The 18,468-nt window shown below is 33.2% G+C and overlaps 1 protein-coding gene across 7 annotated transcripts in view; it reads right to left on the bottom strand.

Moving 5' to 3' along the window:
- Positions 1-18,468, bottom strand: part of LOC117234373 (fasciclin-1) — a 380,981-nt gene that overhangs the window by 19,414 nt on the left and 343,099 nt on the right. For 3 of the 7 annotated variants that reach the window (XM_033495524.1, XM_033495504.1, XM_033495548.1), the window contains 3 exons: positions 8,710-8,715; positions 2,428-2,670; positions 888-917 (listed from right to left, as the gene is read on the bottom strand). In XM_033495524.1, the coding sequence (XP_033351415.1) occupies positions 888-917; positions 2,428-2,670; positions 8,710-8,715 (279 nt within the window). The remainder of the gene's footprint in view (positions 1-887; positions 918-2,427; positions 2,671-8,709; positions 8,716-18,468) is intronic. The other 4 variants (XM_033495532.1, XM_033495516.1, XM_033495556.1 and 1 more) reach the window with 2 other exon arrangements.

An 18,468-nucleotide genomic window follows, 5' to 3' on the forward strand; every position in this document is an offset into this window, starting at 1 on the left:
ATGAAGCAATGACTATGAAAAAGATTTTTCGTCGGATAACAAAACGTTTCTATTCTTCAGCGTGTCTGTTGTGTATCAATTAGGGATGAAAATAAATTTGAAAATAATGGCTATAACAATGACAAAGAAGTTAAATAACAAGAAGAAAATGAGAAAAAGCTAAATTAAAAATATAAGCAAATAAATTTGAAGATATCTTGCATATTACAAGAATGTATAGTAATTTTTGAACGGTTTAAAGTTCATTTAAAATACTACTTGTCTTTATCGTCACGCAATAATATAGCAATATTTGATAGTACTTGATGAAATTATCACTGATTAGTATCCATTCCATATTCAAAATGAATTGTCTGCTTAAAGTATTTTTTCTAATCGCAAATAACATAATTCCAAACAAACTCAATATAAAATTTAGTAGACGATAATATTTCAATTATATTATGTTGAAAAAAACTGAAATATGAAATTATTATAAAATGAGTCATAGACGAAGAGAAATCAAAGAATAAAAATTATATTATTGAATAATACATCACAATTTATCCTTCAATAATCTCGGGTAGTCAATTCAGTTTGAAAAAGGAATTTTTGCATAGCTTCAAAGGTGTAAACGAGTAAGTCCAGTAGGAAAGCAAATACGAATAATCGAAATTCAATATAACGTAACTACGACTACGTGCTATGGAGTAAAATTTCGTTTCGAATAACAAATGTTCCCACAGACTATAAATACAGTGTGTACAGCGATATTTCACAGAATGTGATTTCAAGTTGAGGTCAACATTGAGAAGTAAATCAAGACAATTGCAAAAGGAGAAAAAGATGCAGAGAAAATTCACGAACAGTCTAACAAAAACATTGAAAGAGAATAAATGTGTAATTACCGCAAAGTGTGGCTTCCCGATCGAGGATTTCTTCAAACGAAAACAGAAAACCGAGAAATATTGAGTTAATCAATTTGTAACCACCGCACACGTGTGTAGAATCATAATTTCAATGAAAAAGATTATAATATCGTCGTTTACAAACAAAATCTTTGCATCAAAATTGCTATTGTTGTGTTATTGGGGGAAAATTAACAAATAAGCTCCTTGCCAATATTTTAGAACAATATGACAATGATTAGCAGTTGTAACTTGGTTGCAGGAAGTTTCGATTCGCTTCTAATAGTAAAATTTTATAAAAATTTACTACTAATTATAATTTTAAAGAAATTATTATTTTATTATTAATTATAATCTTTAAGAAATCTACTCAAATTCTTAGAAATCTTAGAATTTTTATAATATTAAAATCGAATTCCAAATATCAAGAAATAAGATTCAGAATATTTTTTAATAAAATAAATATTCGAGAAGTTTGAATGATAAATAATGTGAAGATTGATCTTTGTTAACAAAGCTAGAGTGAGTATGGATACTGAACATTAAAAAGATATTTGATTCTGTCATTTGATCTAAAATCAATAGACATTAGTAGAGAGGGAAGCAATTCGATAATTCTAAGTAGAAGGAGAGATGTAATAAAGTAACATTTGTAATAAAGTAACATTATATATGAAAATTGATACAATTGTTATGAAATAAAATTGAAAAAATTATTGATTTATGTTCAGAATAACATTTTTATCGATTTAGAGAAATTAATGGTCTTTATCTGCGATACCTTTAGGCCTGTACTATATTTCATAGTTCTTTTAATTAATGCTACGAAATAAAAAATATTTAAACTAAATCCCAGTTCACAGGATTCAGTGAATCGTATAATTTATGAATTTTGAGTATTAGTTATTTCTGAATTATAAGGAAACTTGAGTATGCAACGATAATTTTCCATAATACTGATTTGTTCCTTAAAATTCATTTAAAACATAATTAATAATTCGAAACTAAAGGTAACATTTAACAATGAAACGATAAACATCTTATTATAAGCTGTAAAACTTTGGCATGCAATCATTTTAATCAGTGAAATATTTGTATTTACAAAAGAATGCTTATCAATTAACACATTCGCTGAAAACTGCAATGAAAAATAAACATGGTTAAAGATTATATTTTAATAGGAGCGAATGTATCAATCATTAAATAGAATAATAATTTCTAATGTAAAATGACTCTCATGTTTTCTCTATTTTCGATAAAACCATCCAACAAAATCTGCATCATAAAATTATTATTTTCTAACCTATTATCATTTCTCTAGAAATCTATAAAACTTCTTTAAATTTCTAAAAGTTCTTAGCTCTATGTAATTTCCAATATTTTTCAGCTTCTATATATTTCTCAGTATATATCTTTGTAGTATATATCTGAAAATATTCGAAATATTCCCAGACACTCGAAGCGATTCGAAACTTTCACTCATATCTTTGAGGACGGGCCCTAGACTTTTCTTAGAAATTCGTTAAATTAGATCACTCACCTGGCTGACGCTCTTGTTCTTGATTTTATCGAGTGGCAACCGTTCCTTCACATAGTGAAGATTCAGGATCTCTTTCACACGTTCCTTGTTCTGCAGAATCTTCTGTACACCAGGTTCCTCAAGAGCAGCGTTGCTAGGCGCGAACAGGGTGACATCACGAAGATGACTGATGGTGCTCATGATCTCGCCGCCGAAATCTCGGATGGTCTCGTAAAACTTATACACTGGTCCATCCTTCTTTTCCTGGATTTAGAGAAAATATTTCTGTTTATCGATAATCGACGAGAATCGCGAATTCATTCTAGGTGGAATCGTTAACAAAGAGAAAGAAATAAAATTGGGCAGAAACGAGGAATAATTAATTAGAACACTTAATCAAAGAACATAGAAAATTTCGATGTTTTAGTGGCGAAATTTGCGAAGAGAGTTGCCCTCATGTTTTGGTCTTTTTTCAAGTTTTTACTTTGTCACTTTCAAGTTTTAGAATTTGAGTACTTGTTCTATGAGAAAGTTTACAAGTCTTGATTCATCGATTCTTGATTAATTCTTGATTAAAACGGTGTACGAAAGGGAAGGACTATATTTTTGTAATAAATACAAAAGGCCTTGTTGTTAAAAACATTCTTTTGTTCTATAATAAATAAAAAAGTAATCTTTTTACTTCTTCTCCACCGTTCTTAATTGCATGCAAAGCGAATCGAATATAATTAACTTCGCATACTTCGCTGTACGAGAATGATAAATAAAATTTACTCGCTGGGGCACGAGGGGAGATTTTGAAACGCAGATACGAAGCTTCAAGCTTTTGTGGAATGTTTAATAACCCGGGTTTCTCTTTAAAGGTTATGAAAAAAGGATAAAACATTAGGAAAGGGGTAAAAATAAAACAGACAGGATCCAACAAAAGTTAAAGGTATGTTTGCTGAGGTACTAAAATTGATTGAGGAGATCACTGCCGATGAGATATCCCGAGATACGAGGCAGCGTTACAAAAATACGATTTCAATCGGATTTATTGAACGGATTCGATATAAAATTAATAAACGCTGCGTAAAATGATTCACGCAGACGAATGATCAGATCAGGTCATATCTCTTCCCTTATGCAAGCCAGGAGAAACGGCGGAAAAGAGCTGATTTTATTTTTTCTGATATACATATGTACGTGATATATCTCATACAATTGAGAAGCTTCTTGCTTCGGTGATAGATTGTTTGTAAATGGACAAAGAAAAAGGAATTTTGCGATGAAGGAAAACATCAAAAAATGTGGAAAAAAGATCTATGTTCGTGTAATTGTAATTCTTTCTTGACGAATGAAGAATTGGATTTAATTTTAAATTCAAGTATCCAAATTCTTCGAATATTATAATCCCAATTGAAAATTCTCACCGATATTTTCAATGTAATATTTCATCATAGGATCACGTCCTTCCCAACAATATCATTCATTACATCCTACTCTAACAATTTATTGAATTCAATTAGGAAATAGGATACAACACTCGTTTCTATTTGGCTACATATCTAAATCACAAATTTAGATCAAAGATAGTAGTTTCTCGCTTAAATAATTTAACAAAGATTAAAAAAGGTGTCAAAATAAAAGATCAACATAAATAATATCGTTATCAATAATAGTATCATCATAAAAGTATGTCCCATCTAAAATCGTTTATCACAAGCGCAGTAGAAAATCAAAGTTTCTCTCCTACCGACCTCAAAATGATAACTTACAAGTTCAAATAGATTCAAATTCTTTATCGAGATATCTCGGAACCGCACCGATAAATATTTCCGTTTTACATCGTAAAAGTTAACAGTTAACATAAAATATACTTTACATCTCCAAGTTATTTTCTCTAGCTTCTTCACGAATTCCATTTTCCCCCGTCTAAATCATTACCAGAACTATATCGTTCCTCCTGATTCGATCGCTCTCACCGGAACACCGATTTTTCCTGGCTTTCAACGGGCAAAGAGTTACGACCTGTCGCGCGTAAATCAGCCGGCACGATCCAGAGAAGGTGGCGTTTACGTATCGCAACGCGTCTTTCAGTCTGGCGAACAAACGAAGCCGAAACGGCGTGTGCGTGTGCGTACGCGGATGCACGCGACTCGTCGTGCCGATGGATCGTTAATTCTCCACGAGGACGTGGATATTCCTTTCGGCGTGGATCAAAGATTCCGCTAATTGATCGTCGATTCGCGGCACGGGAAGCCCGCGGAACGGAAACGAACGCTGCGCGAACGTTGTTCGAGGCATCGCGTCGCATCGCAATAGCGACGTCGACGTTTCTCTCTTCTTGTTGCTTTGTCTGTGCGTGGCCGTTTAATTTCGACCAAAAGAGGAAACGTGCACCAGTCTGGTAATTAACGAGCCGTTAATTGGCTGCACGTTGTTACCGATTCCGCTTTCGTTCCTCGTTTCTCGGTATCCATCGATCGAATTAGGCCTGACGCTAAACGAGCGATGAGACTTTCATGGAATTTTGCATCAACGACACTGTGCTATTTAACAGATTTATAATCTTAACGCAGCGGATATATTCAAATTTCATTTATTGTGACGAAATTTTCGTGAGTGCCAAGTGGAATGCATAACCTGGCGTGAAATGTGGAATGTAAACATCTGTGAATGTGGATTTCTGTTATATAGACGAAAAATTATAGGTAATAGGGAAAATTAGAGAGTTTTTATTAAAATGGAATTCTACTGTACTGCAATACACATGAGGATAAAATCTTGTTATTGTAACAGTCTCGTGCGCGTTGTATTACTGGAAATATAAACATGTTAAATTACATAATACCATTTGATGTAAAATTAGAGATACTTGTCAGATTTAACTGATTTACATTTATAATAGCGGGGTCTCACATCTCTGTGCATTGTACTGTTATAAATATCTAGATATATATAAAATTGTCGTATCATACATTGTCAGTGTCCACTAATGCTAAATTCCAATGACGTTGCATCGTTCTTTTGCATTGGGCGTGAGTGTTTTAGAAGGAAAAAAGTAAGAAAAGACAGGGAGATACATTGGCGTGAAAAAGTAGCTGATTATTTTTTGCAAAATTTCCTACAAATTTGATGCATAATCTATCTTAATAATAGATAAGGTACTCGATAGCACTTTAATATGACCTAGGTGGAAACCACATTCTTTAGCTTAGAAAGTTGATATATATAAAAAAAGAGGTATTATCTACAAAGTTTTGAAAAAAGGGATACAAATAACGCAATATCCAAAAATTGTTTCAAGACAGCCGATAGAAACAGACATATAATTCGAAATCCAAGATAATTTTCGAAATATGATACTGATTGAGATATATATTAAAATTAAAACATTGATCCTATGCAAAAAATTTTAGTAAAAATAACTTGTCATGTTTTTCAAATAAAGACTACTTTTATGATACATTTTTATATCTAACGCTAGTCGAAACATCTGTAATTTTATTCTTTCAAGAAAAAGTGTAAAATTTGCCAAACCAGAGGCTTTTGCACGCCACTGCTGTTGATTTTCAATTTTCTTTTAGTACAGACCAGCTGAGAAAAAATATTTAAGATCAGAACATCGATATTATAATTTAACATGCAATTTATGGTTGTCAAAAAGGCGGTGTGAAACTGGAAAAGTGTTAGTTTGAGTAACTGATTTTGTAGCTGGGATATAAAATTCGTGGAGGAGCTTAATTTCAAATACCCTTTAGATAAATGAATCATGCTACTTAAGGAAGGAGTTAGAGAGGATTATCCCACTCGATATGGTTCTTATACTGGGCTCGCTTAAATGCTTAGTAATTTAGAGATTTGGTCAAGTATTTAATCCTTCTAGAGGGAAAATTTCATTAGTCAATGCATATAGTGGAATAGATTAACATTACTTCATATGCAGCAATGTAATTCGTAGTACAATGCAACACTCGGGCATTCTTTGTGAATAAATTGTGTTTATTTGAAGAGATTACGACTTCTGCTACCGACGCACATATAATTATAATTTATATACTTTATCCATACAAAATAACTATTACCACAAAAAGTTATTAATGCAACAATGAATATTCAAAAAAGAAAAGAAAAGAATTTACTTCGATACTTTTTTACATTTAAATGGAGAATCGTTTTATATACTTCTGTTACAAATTCTGATCTACAGAGGTTTATACTTCTACTACACTAAATTATTTCTCAGAATCTCCAATTACAAACTACATCTATATTAAAGCATTGCTTTTTGAAATTTGATGTAGGCTTTTTAACATTTCTTTCGCTTAGCCTACGAAGCGTGAAACGAAACTTAACACTATACTTTTCTCAATTTCCTTCTTAATCGAGGGGGACTCATTTAGCTGGTCTGTACTTTCTTCAGTTATTACATCCTCTGCAGGTTTGCGGACGTTTCAGCTAACAGGAAACAGCGAAAGGGAGTCTCAAATCAAACATTCACAGCGTAACGGACAAACGATATTGACAGAGGACCCGGGGAATAACAAAAGATGCTCAACTGACTTTACTTGGCCAGACAGGAAATTCGTCAAATCAACATCGGCGAGCAGCATGATTTTAATAATAATACGATTCTACGTCTAAGGTATCTACAAAAAGATAAATAAACTAGAGAACCTGTTACAAACAACCTCGAGCCTTTGACTTGAAACAAAAATGTCAAATCGGGGCAAGGAAAATTGAGAAATTGGCTCTTCGAAATTAAAACTTTTACCAATTGTTGAAAGGATGTTCGTTCTGCTGGAATTATTATATATTATTTTTATATTTAGTAATTTAGGTTATTTCATCAATTGAGCCAAAAAGATATCAATTTTCAGTTTAGAAAAGAATAACTAACGAATATCTAAAAATTTTGTATAAGTGTACAAATACATTCAGCGGTGACTTTAAGTCATACACGAGAAGATTTTAATTACAAGTTTGATCTAATTACAAAGTGAATTAATTCGAATAAAGGAGCGGAAATCTTCCTGGAATGTTTCGCTCATTTGCTTCATTTAATTAACAGCCATGAAAATCGAGAAATGTTTGAAAGCCAGTTTCCTTTGTTATTTTTTGTGCTTCGATTTTGATATCTGTAGGCAGCTTTTCATACTAGTCGCACAGAGCTAAATTCAATGAAACCGAGTTCCATTCGTTTCAATGTTCCAAAGCGTTAAAAATTAACATTCAAACAAGCCAATAAATTTTCAATTGTTTATATCTTTCTAATCGTTTTAGCTCATCATAGTGCCATATATTTGTCATAATATTATATTAATTTCTAACTAATAATTAATTAATAGATACTATTAATTCATAGATAATCAGAATAAGTTAGGTTACTTCATTTTTGTACATTTAATTTTTTTATTCTATATCTTATGCAATAAAAATTATGAATAAGACTCTATTGTTTAGATATAGAGAAAAAAATTAAATTAAGCAACTTAACCTAAATTATTCCAGTCAATTACTCAAAGGTATAAATTAAGTATACCTTCGAGCAGAACGAAACATCCTATCCTCATTTCTCTCGTAGGCGATTACGCTTTGATCGTAGTTGTTCTACTTGAAAAATAAATTCAAAAAGTTCAATTGCAGTAAGTACAGTCGGTTTTCAGAAAATCAACTACTTTCGTCGATCAGTAACAATGATTAAAATCTATTATTCGATTTGTCTTTTATATCCATAAATTTAAAACAACTTTCAACTATTAGAAATCGCATAATAAATCTGCCTTGAACAAAACAGCAGTTCAGATTATTCAAGATTTGCAGGTGGAAATCCACGAAATTGTCTTGGAGAAGTGTCTAACGTTGCACCAACCCTGTGATGTAGTATATGTAGTATATTACCGAGGTTGGCGGAACGTTTTCGAAAATACAGTAGATTTTACACCTGAAAGCTTGGAACAGTCTGAACCGTAATAATTCGGTCTGTAAGAGCCTGGATTCTCAATATAACAGGCAATAGTGGGAACACAGGGAGATGTCTTGAGGTTGCTCGATTTTCCATCCGACTGTTCTTACAAGCACTCGCTACCTTCTCCACGTTTTCTTTAGAAAAACCAACAGAAGCTTTCGGTATACACGACCAGAGTTAATATATACGTATATATATGTATAACGATCTAGAATCGCTCATTCAACTTGTCGCAACGCAGTTTGTACGCGTTCCAAGTATATATATATTTTTTTATTTTGAAACAAAGAGTTATTTTGCGGGTGTCGTGTGTATTCGGTAGTCGTTGATGAGTTCATTTAATAAGTACTTACGATGCCCTATATGACATGCAGAGTCCAATAGAGACATGCAAAGCACCACAGAATAACATCATTGAGTCAATATAAGAGTAATAAACACATGTACACAATTGATAGAGAAAATTCGAATCAGCTATTTAAAACTTTTTCTTTTCACTCTTTTCTTTTTTCATTGAGTCGAGTGAGAGTAAATGGGAATTTCCGCATTTTCCAGTTGGTCTGGAAAGGAAATACTAATCTACCTTGTGTTTCTTCCTTCGAACAGCGATAGTGGCTATATATACGTTGTGTCCATTTTATTTGGACAGAGATCTGTGAACGTTAACGCGTTCAATCTGGCGTGGTTCAACCGCGAGTTGAACATTGTTCACGTATTTTTAGTTCTAGGGTGTTTCTAAGTTAGGAAGCGGCGTAAGTCTGATTAAGACTTGAAACACACTATCAAAATTGCATTAGAAACTCAATACAATCTTATAATTGAAATTTGATAAGCAGACGCGAACTAAACATTCTGTATCGCTTCAAGTATCTTGCAGTTCTAACAGCTTCTAAAACTTTAAGTTTCGTTCATTCGTAATCTGTAAAAAATACTGTACCTTGTAGACCATCGACAACTTCAGTTAGATATAACTAAATATTTTCGCACGTAAACAGAAGAATTCGAACAAAGAACGAAATCTGGATTAAAATTGGGGCACAATTAACTCATGTCACATTCACACGCCGGCTTGAACGCGTTAGAAACAAAACAAAGAAGGAAGTAAAATTTTATTAACAAACATACAGACTATCAATTAAGTCGAATTAGGAAAGAAGAAACCGAATAAACAAATTAGGAAAGACGTACAATGGCTTGCAAAAGTTCTTGAGCTTCTTCAGATTGAAATTTTCGAAAAAACGATTTGAATAACGAAATTACGAAATTTGAAGTAGATTTAAGTAAACATGTTTGAGTAAACGAAAGTGCTTTCATTAAATTTTCCAAATATTCTCTTATTTTGCAAAAAAAAAAGAACTAGAATCAAATATTCAAAATTATAAAAAATCATCGAACTGCATGACCATTACCATGGTTACCAGGTCACCAGGTGCTCGAATACTTTCGCGAGCTATTGTAGATCTGATCAAAATCGATCGACCCCTCGTCTCTCAAAGGAGAGGGTCGTTGAATTATCAGCGATGTCCGGCGAATAATTGAAATTTTAATCGAATCGTTCGTTGTGTCGGTTTCGAGCGTGTTCGCAACGCGAACGAAAAGAAAGGAAAAAGGGAGAAAATGAAACTAAAAAAGGAAAAGAAACGATTATAGAATGATAGCGAACGACAGGGGTTACAGTGTAATTGCTCCCGTTTCTTTTGTCTTGCTTCGCTACAGGAGAACACCGCGCGTTAATGTTGGTGTAATAGAGATCGGACACATGGCCGATAGTAATTTAATATCGGCGTGCAATTAAACGCTCGGCTGCCGGTAATCGTGCCGATGAAAATCGTTATCGCGATAATAACCAGCACGATTAAATAGATTACTCGCCTTGTGCTTAGTAGTAGCAACGACACGGCGCTAATATCGTCGTCGCACGAAAATTACAGAAACTGGACGTCCAGCTGAAAATTTTTTCTCCCGCGTCGTTTCGAATAACGCGCGCGCGCGAAACCGCTTATCGAACGACGATTACTCACGGCCACGATTCTGTCGCGTTCTGCAACGTACAGTCGGTGGAAGAGATATGGCGTTGTCGTAAATTAAGCGAGGCGTGAACAAAGATACGCTTAAGTGGTTCAGATAAATTGAAATAAAAAAAGAAACAAAAAAAAAAAAAAAAAAAGAAAGAAGACAATGGAAATATAGAAATTATATGGCAGTTTCTTGTATTGTTTGGGATCCGTCGAATGTTGTGATCAGACCTTGTTTATATCGTGTTGGGAATTAAAACAGTGGTAAATGGAATAATTTCGAATATGGAAATAATATTTCATTTGGAACTGAATTGAAAAATAATATTGCGCGAGCAAACATTTATTTAAATTGTCTAAAGAATATTTGTTTAATTTGTTCGACAAATTAACTGAATGTAGTTCATACTAGAATGGAGAGAAATACTGATAAAAAGTTAATGATAATTTTTTACTTAAGAAATTGAAAAAAGACACTAAGTTTAGAATTAGGTACGTAACGTTCGATGACAAGATATTTGTAAATTGAACTACGTTTGATATGTCGTAATTCAGGGAACGCACAATCCAACATGGAAATTTTTTTCTTTATTAAATTCGTTTACTATTTTCAGATTTTTTTTTTCTTTTTGAGTGTGAACGTGTCGTTCGCGAACTATATCAAGTCGTGACATTCACGGCCTAGTCACGCAAGGGGTAAAATCAATTTCTATTGGAAGAGAAATAGATATATGAAAAATTGTTCCAAAAGGAGAAAAGCACAAATAATTCTAGAACTATAAATAAAAAAATTTTAGAAAGTTGCTAACAATATACGTATTAAAAATGTTCCTTCTTGTAATCAGTAAAATATAATAATTGTGAAGTTATGAGAATTAAAATAGTAAAAATAACACAAATAATCTATTTCGCAAAAATCCATTAAAGTTACCATACCACCTCTACCGACTATATAGGAAATTCAAATGCTTTTTTAATATTTTAGTTGCTAAATACACATACAAATTTTTGTTATTATTTCATTTATGAATCATTTTTCTCTATAGATAATTGTATTTCATTAATGAAAAAAATCTTGTATTTAATATCTGGAAAAATAACTTTCTTCATTCGTGTTCTTCGAGAACTCATCGATGTAACCCCTTACACTTCGTTCAGTACAAATTACAAAAAATAAAGTATTAAAAAAGGAAAGGAACCAAAACTCATCTCAATTCCTAAATCCCGTGTTCAAGATTGTCAAAAAACAAAAAACAACGTTTGATCAACAGTGGCCAAATGGCCTTAAATACACTCTCGTTAAACATTTAATCTCTGCAAGAAACCCTAGAAACTGAATCAGATTAAACGCTATTTGTTCGATCGGCGTAAGATGTCTTCTCAGTCTGTAACTGTTCTATCATATTTTATATTAACTGTTGCGGTCGGAGGTTTGTCAACCCGACGAAAAATCCTGTAAACAGTTGTATACTACATAAAAATATGATTACTCTCGAAGATCACATCGTAACCCCGCGGACGAGATCGGCCGAGTGACGATCAATCTTCTCGATAACATCGTTACTCTCGAAAAATTTTTCGCGTTACACGTACTCATGCGTAGATAGAGATTCGTTCGGACGTATAATATCCGGCATGGATTTAAAACGAGCAACCCGTAGCCGGAAAACGAATCTCAGATGCGGAATCGGCCTCTCGGGGACCGGAAAAACGTTTTAACTCGATGAAATCGCGTCATGATTGAGTTTTCCTTTTCTCGATCTTTGCGTCTTTTCAACGCCATTTCGACACAGTGTCGAAAACCGGAAACCGACGAGTGCACGAGAAATAAATTCACGAGAAAATGGTTGCAAGCATTCAGTTGCAAGAAGATGGTGCGTCGATCGACCGACATTTTCTCGTCCCGACATTTCGTGTTATTCGTATATAGATCGATCGCACTTCTTTCATCGAAAACGTCACGAATGTGATCTCGAAACGATATATATAAATCTTCGCTGAATTGTTGATTCTTTCTTTCTTCTTTTCTCTTTTCTTTTTTTTTTTTTTTATATCTTGTAAAGTAATAAAATTAAGTTATGAATTATCTAACGTACTTTATGATAATAGTCTTACGTAGTCTATATTTAGCGATAGATCAGGCGTGATGAGATGATTCAAAAAGGTATGAATGGCAACAGCGTTCATGATATCGAATGCACTGATTCATGTCTCATGATATATCGTGGCTAATGCCGTTCTGTGAATGTCACGAGGGCTATGCTTCTCTATTCATGACTGTGTCGACGTACGATCTCCGCGATTCGTCGACCAAACACATCAGTGTACCGGTGCTCTCGTCCTTGGCAACATGCGACATTCAAAGGGAGCTAACAGTCAGTAGCTAGCAGTGCAACGTGCAGTGCGTATTCTCGCTAGACACTGGCGATTTACAAGGAAGATTTCATTCACTCAACAAGTCATATTATTCGTATCATTTCTTCAGATTGAAACTCGATTTTTAACCCTTTCTATTCGCGTTGCAAGCAGCAACAGATTCGAGATCCTAAGGGCACTTGGATGTTGTGTTGGATCGTTCCTTAATCAAATATTCTGCATATAAGGTATTGGTACCGTGAGTGTAAAATTGGCCCTGTTGCAAGTCACTTTTCTTTGTAATCTTTTTTAAACAGAGCTAGAATTTTGTTTTTATGTATTATATGATTCGACCACTGTCATTTTTGTTAAAACTGCTCTAGGAAAAAGAAGAACTAATTAATATAGATATAAGTAAATTCAAAACTAATCTAGAAATTTTAAAAATTTGAAGATTGATAGTGTGTTTTTTTGTTTAGCAAAGTTTTCATACCCAAAATTATATCTCTGTTTTATTAGTATCGACAAGCTCGACTTGCAACGTTGCAGGTAATCTTGCACAGTACGTATATACACAAAATGGAATATAGGAAATTATATTGAAATTATTATTCGACAAGGGGAATGTAGTTTAAAGCGTCATAATTGCTGCTACAGTTCGGATCTACCATAAACTATAATATTTATTATATAAAAACGGGTTATATGTTTTACAGAAAAAAAAGTAACTTGTAGTTGACAATTAAGTGTTATCTCTTAGACAGAAAAAGGTTGTCAAAATTGCGATCATATGTAGGTAGATAGTAGAAGGCAATGTACAAAGCGCGTGAGTAAAAAAGAAAGGGAAGAGAATAATGTGAGAAAAGTCTCTTTCAGCGAAGCAGAACTATACCGATCGCCAGATCGAAACTTATTCTCTTATTTATGGCTGGTTTGTGTTAAAAGGTTTCCCTTCACCAGCAAATCTTCCTTGCAAGGAACCACGGTGCATTTTTCAGGCAATAGCTAATAATTCATTCGAGCGCTGTTTCCAAATCACCAAAAAAGTAATATCGAACAAAATGGCCAATTGTCAACATTCTCATCATCGCTATCTAACACACTCGTTCTAAACTAGAATCATGAAGCAATGTTTCTAAAATCTCACTCTTCCTTCATCTTCCAGTAATATTTATCTTTTCTTTTTTATATTCTATAAAATTTGCACTTCATTAATATTTTATATACTTCTTGGCACCTGAAACTTCTTCTATTCGTTTTACCGTTTCTCTTTAATGTTTTCGACGCTTATAATATCTTCAAAGAAAAGAAGCTACGGTCGAAGTATAGGTGGAGTTGCAGTTTGTTTTTGTTTTCGATTATGATGCATAGAATATGTCTTCAGAATTTCTAATGTGCATACGAATTAAAATTTCTTCAATCTTTCGAAAGCAAAATTTACATTCTATCCGCGTAAACATAGACCCATGTATTCCTCACGCTTGACATACCAATCAATTCGTAAAATAATCTCCAAGTATTTAGTATCTTGCAACACAGAATCCGATAAAGTCTTTTCAATTTCCTCAATTCTCGCTACAAAAACGTTTCAATTAAAGCGACGAGATATACGGAATGAATAGCTTTTCAGTAGAAAATTCAGCCGACAAATTGTTTTCTTTCATCATTAACATATCGAACGGAAATCCGTCTTTGCAGAGAGTAAAAGAGAGAAAGAGAGAAGAATAAAGTGGGGAATACACGGGGTCCGGCACGATTACCAAATACTTCCCTTTTTTTTCTACGAACTTTTTTTCGGTGTATCGAGGAAGCGGCTAACGGCCGCAGAATGAACGGCTGCATCGAAATGAGATTTTTTCCCCGAGGCTTTTAAGCTACCCTTTTTCGCGGCAAGCAATAAAGCCTGCCGCTTCGTCACGTTGAAAACGCTTCTCTATCTTCTGCCGCGAACGATTTTCCTCCGTGCCCCGTTTCTTCCTTTTCCCGTCTAGCGTGTGTGCATGCGCTCTTTTGTTTAGCTTTGCTTCATTTAATACACGCTCGTCGCGTACATTGACCGGACAACGTACTTAGATTCACCTTTGACGTTGTCAGCTTGAGTCCAGATTGCATCGTTCAAAGATACGCGCTTTGTCGTACTACATAGAAACGCCTATGTATATTGATATATCGAACTCGATGGAATAATATGTTTGCAGATTTTACCAATTTCTTTTTACTTTAATGAAAATATTCATTTTCTTTCTACAAATTTCTTTTATTTTATCTTAATTAAGCTAAATTAAAATTAAAGTCGTTTTTTATCAACAAAACTAAGTAGAATTTATTTTAGATCAAATTTCGTTTTCATTGTATGAATTACAGAACACCGAACACTTGTCTTTCTTTTGCCAACTTTCTTTCGTGTTTCTTTTGCCATTCAGTGAAACCTGTTAGGTAAAACGTAAACGAGAACAGAAAATACGGAACTCCACTTGTTAATTGTAAACGTGGACCGTGTCCAAACAGCGAAATATTTGGCGGATAGTGAATTTCAACACACGATCGTCGACCGGTTGTTTTATCGGTCTATTCGTTGCAGAATTAATTTCCATTGCCGCGGGACAACTTTTAAATGAAGCTCTCCATGTTTCGTATACGGTTATTGGGATTCTTCACTTTGCTCGATATACAGGACGAATCGCGAGATATTATTGCCTGCTTTCTTTCTTTTTTTTAATGAAGCAATTAATTGTCTGAGTATCATATTATAGTTTTTATGCTATATGTTAAGTTTATTTGTATTCTATAAATTTATTTATTTTATGTATCCTTTATTTGGTTTAATTTAGGAATTACATAGATATTATATTTTAATTGTCTTTTATCTCTTGTATTTATTGTTCATTTTATTTTCATTTATTTGTGTTGTAATTTTGTTAATAGATCAACAAGAAATACTTCGTTGAATGATTTTATCTACTACTTGGATGGAGCTTTTAAATAATTGTTTAATATATATTTACCAAAAATCTGTATAATTAGTATTTTTACTACAGTAACTATAAAAAATTTTCCAAATCATAAATCAAATAAATGTTTCAATGTCCTCTTTTTATCAGAATAATCAGATACAATAATCCATTACTGTTATTCATTATAATATTGATTTCTCACGAGTAATCATATTGAAACTGAATATTGAAAATCGGAATTTTAATTAATCCGTAATTAATTTAGTAGCAGAATGCATACACATTACTGCAATTAAATATCTTCTGAAATAAATCTAGCATCACATGTTATCTGTGACATCAAACAATACACAATTTAGTGTAAAAAATTATCGATGACCTTAATCGATATAAAACTCACTTCTGCAAAACGGGGGAAATGAAAGTAATGTAACTACCACATAATAATCTTTCCATGAAAAAAATAATCTGTTTCAATAGAAAGAAAATTACTTTTTATGAAATCATCCACATTTTATCTAAGGAGTCGATACTTTTATCTCGTTTCTTTTTTCAGTTAAATCAAATATGTTATCAACTGTATCATTCATCGGATATGTAAGGACATTATTCATGCTACAGACTGTCAATAAATGCGAAATATGTTTTCACAGTTTTCTATGCATCAAAACAGCGAAACAAAAAGACAACACTTTCACTCGACTGGCGCAAAAACGTTATGTTTTATCGTTGAACTTATCTTACAGTTACCACGCGCATAGCTATTTGTATTTTAATTCGTGAAAAATAACGCTTCATCAGTGTCGCGTGAATTCTCGCGATATTGAAATGTTTCACGGGCAAGATAGTATCTCGTCGACTTTCGTCTTCTTTTCTCCGAAAGAGCACCGACCGCGTGAGATTTTTACGAAAAGAAATACGGCCGCATTTACACCTGATGAAGTACTTTTCTCTCCTTGAAGAAGCTTGAAATTTATGAGTCTTGTTTGTGCAACGTTGTCTCTATTTTAGGGCGATATTCACGACGATCTCTTTTCCCCTAGATTCGAACCGTGAACGCGTTACATTTCATTTCCTGGCGCGTTTATCGCGTGAGGGAAAACTCCCTACCTTTGTTGAAATTGATAAATTCGAAGCTTTACTACTACTTACAACGATTTCCTGGAGAAATATCGAGTGTTATCGACGATGGTTGCGCTAGTTTTATTCTGTTTAACGATTTGTTTAACTATACGTGCGTTAAAATTAATTTAGATTACGAATGGATTAGTTTCAAGATAAATAAAGTGCTATTTTTCTTCTTACGGCTTAATTAATTTCTAGGTTTACCAGAATTTATTGTAAGAGGAGAAAGTATCCATATCTGTAAGTATTCGTCCACTAATTGTAAGCTTTATTTTCATTCAAATGGCTGCAATTACTTTTTTGAATTACTTTTGAGTGGAGATCTTTTGATTAATTTTCTGTTTCTTTGCTTTATTTCATTTTATGAGATATATCGTTTCAATGCATCTCGTTATACTTCAGATTAATCGCAGATAAAACACGTTTACAAAATTGTAACAAGGAATAACAATGAATATTGAGTAAAAGAATATTAATTTACCAGGTGCTAATTACCTAGTACGGCAATTTGAAAAAGGGTAATACAATCTTAGATTTACCTAAATTATGATGTTTTAAGAACGATATAGAAAAGTCCAGAAAAATATAATAAAGTTGCTGAGAACAATTTCTACTCATAATTATTTCAATCCAATCATGAATAATTAATCGTAAGCATTTTCATAGATAAATTTTGCTTTATCCTGCAAAGAGGAAAAATTATTTAAATGAATGAATACTTACAAATCGTACTTGTAAATCGTATTTGCAAGCGCACTCACAAATTTTTATCCTACTTATCCTATTCCTTCCTCTAAGGTAACCAGATTTCAATTAATGTCTTCTTTTTTATTTTGCGCATAAAATTGTTTCAAAACAACAAATCTTATCATATGTCAACGATATCTTTTATTTGTTATATCAATATCTATCGATGAAGACAATCACTATCAGTGGTAGCTTTTCATTCAATATCGAATACGAAGAGAAAAATGGAAATTTATTGACTGTAGGATCACGTGTATCCGCGTCTGTTGGTTATCGAAGGATGTTGCAGTCGCGTGTCAGACCATTCAATGTATTTGTCACATGTAACTGTAACACGCTTGAATTGCGTAATATGGACTTCGTCTGTACATTCGATATACAATTTTATCAAATTTATTGCCTTTTCACTGTTCTTCTTCTTGTTTCTAAATATCCACGACGACATAAATGAAAAGTTACTAGATGTCCGATAAAGCTCTGTGCTTTTATAAACGAAACATTCTTTCATTTTTATAAAGTTACAACGAAGTGAAAGCTGCAAGGAATTCTTATATAATTTAGAATAGATATTCCTTTTATACATTAAAAAAAAAAACACTCACACACACACACTCATTAGAGCGTCAGCTCTATCTGCTTCAATATAAATACTTTAACAAATCTAACACTTCGACTTCATCCTAAACGTAATTAAATAACTTATTAATTGACGATTTTTTGCATTAAAAGTAGTTTGCAAGATGCAGATAACAGGTGGACCTCCTTCATCCACCGACGAGGTAACAATCTCAACTTTGTGTTCTCTAGTTCGCCAAAAACATCAATCGTGTGCATGTATTGTATGTACGTACGTGTGCACCAGCACAGAGCAGCGGGCAGTCATGCATCGGAACAAGCACGAAACAACGAATAAATC

This window comes from Bombus vosnesenskii, unplaced genomic scaffold (genome assembly GCF_011952255.1).
Source record: "Bombus vosnesenskii isolate JDL3184/JDL3185 unplaced genomic scaffold, Bvos_JDL3184-5_v1.1 scf7180000013263, whole genome shotgun sequence".
NCBI lineage: Eukaryota > Metazoa > Arthropoda > Insecta > Hymenoptera > Apidae > Bombus > Bombus vosnesenskii.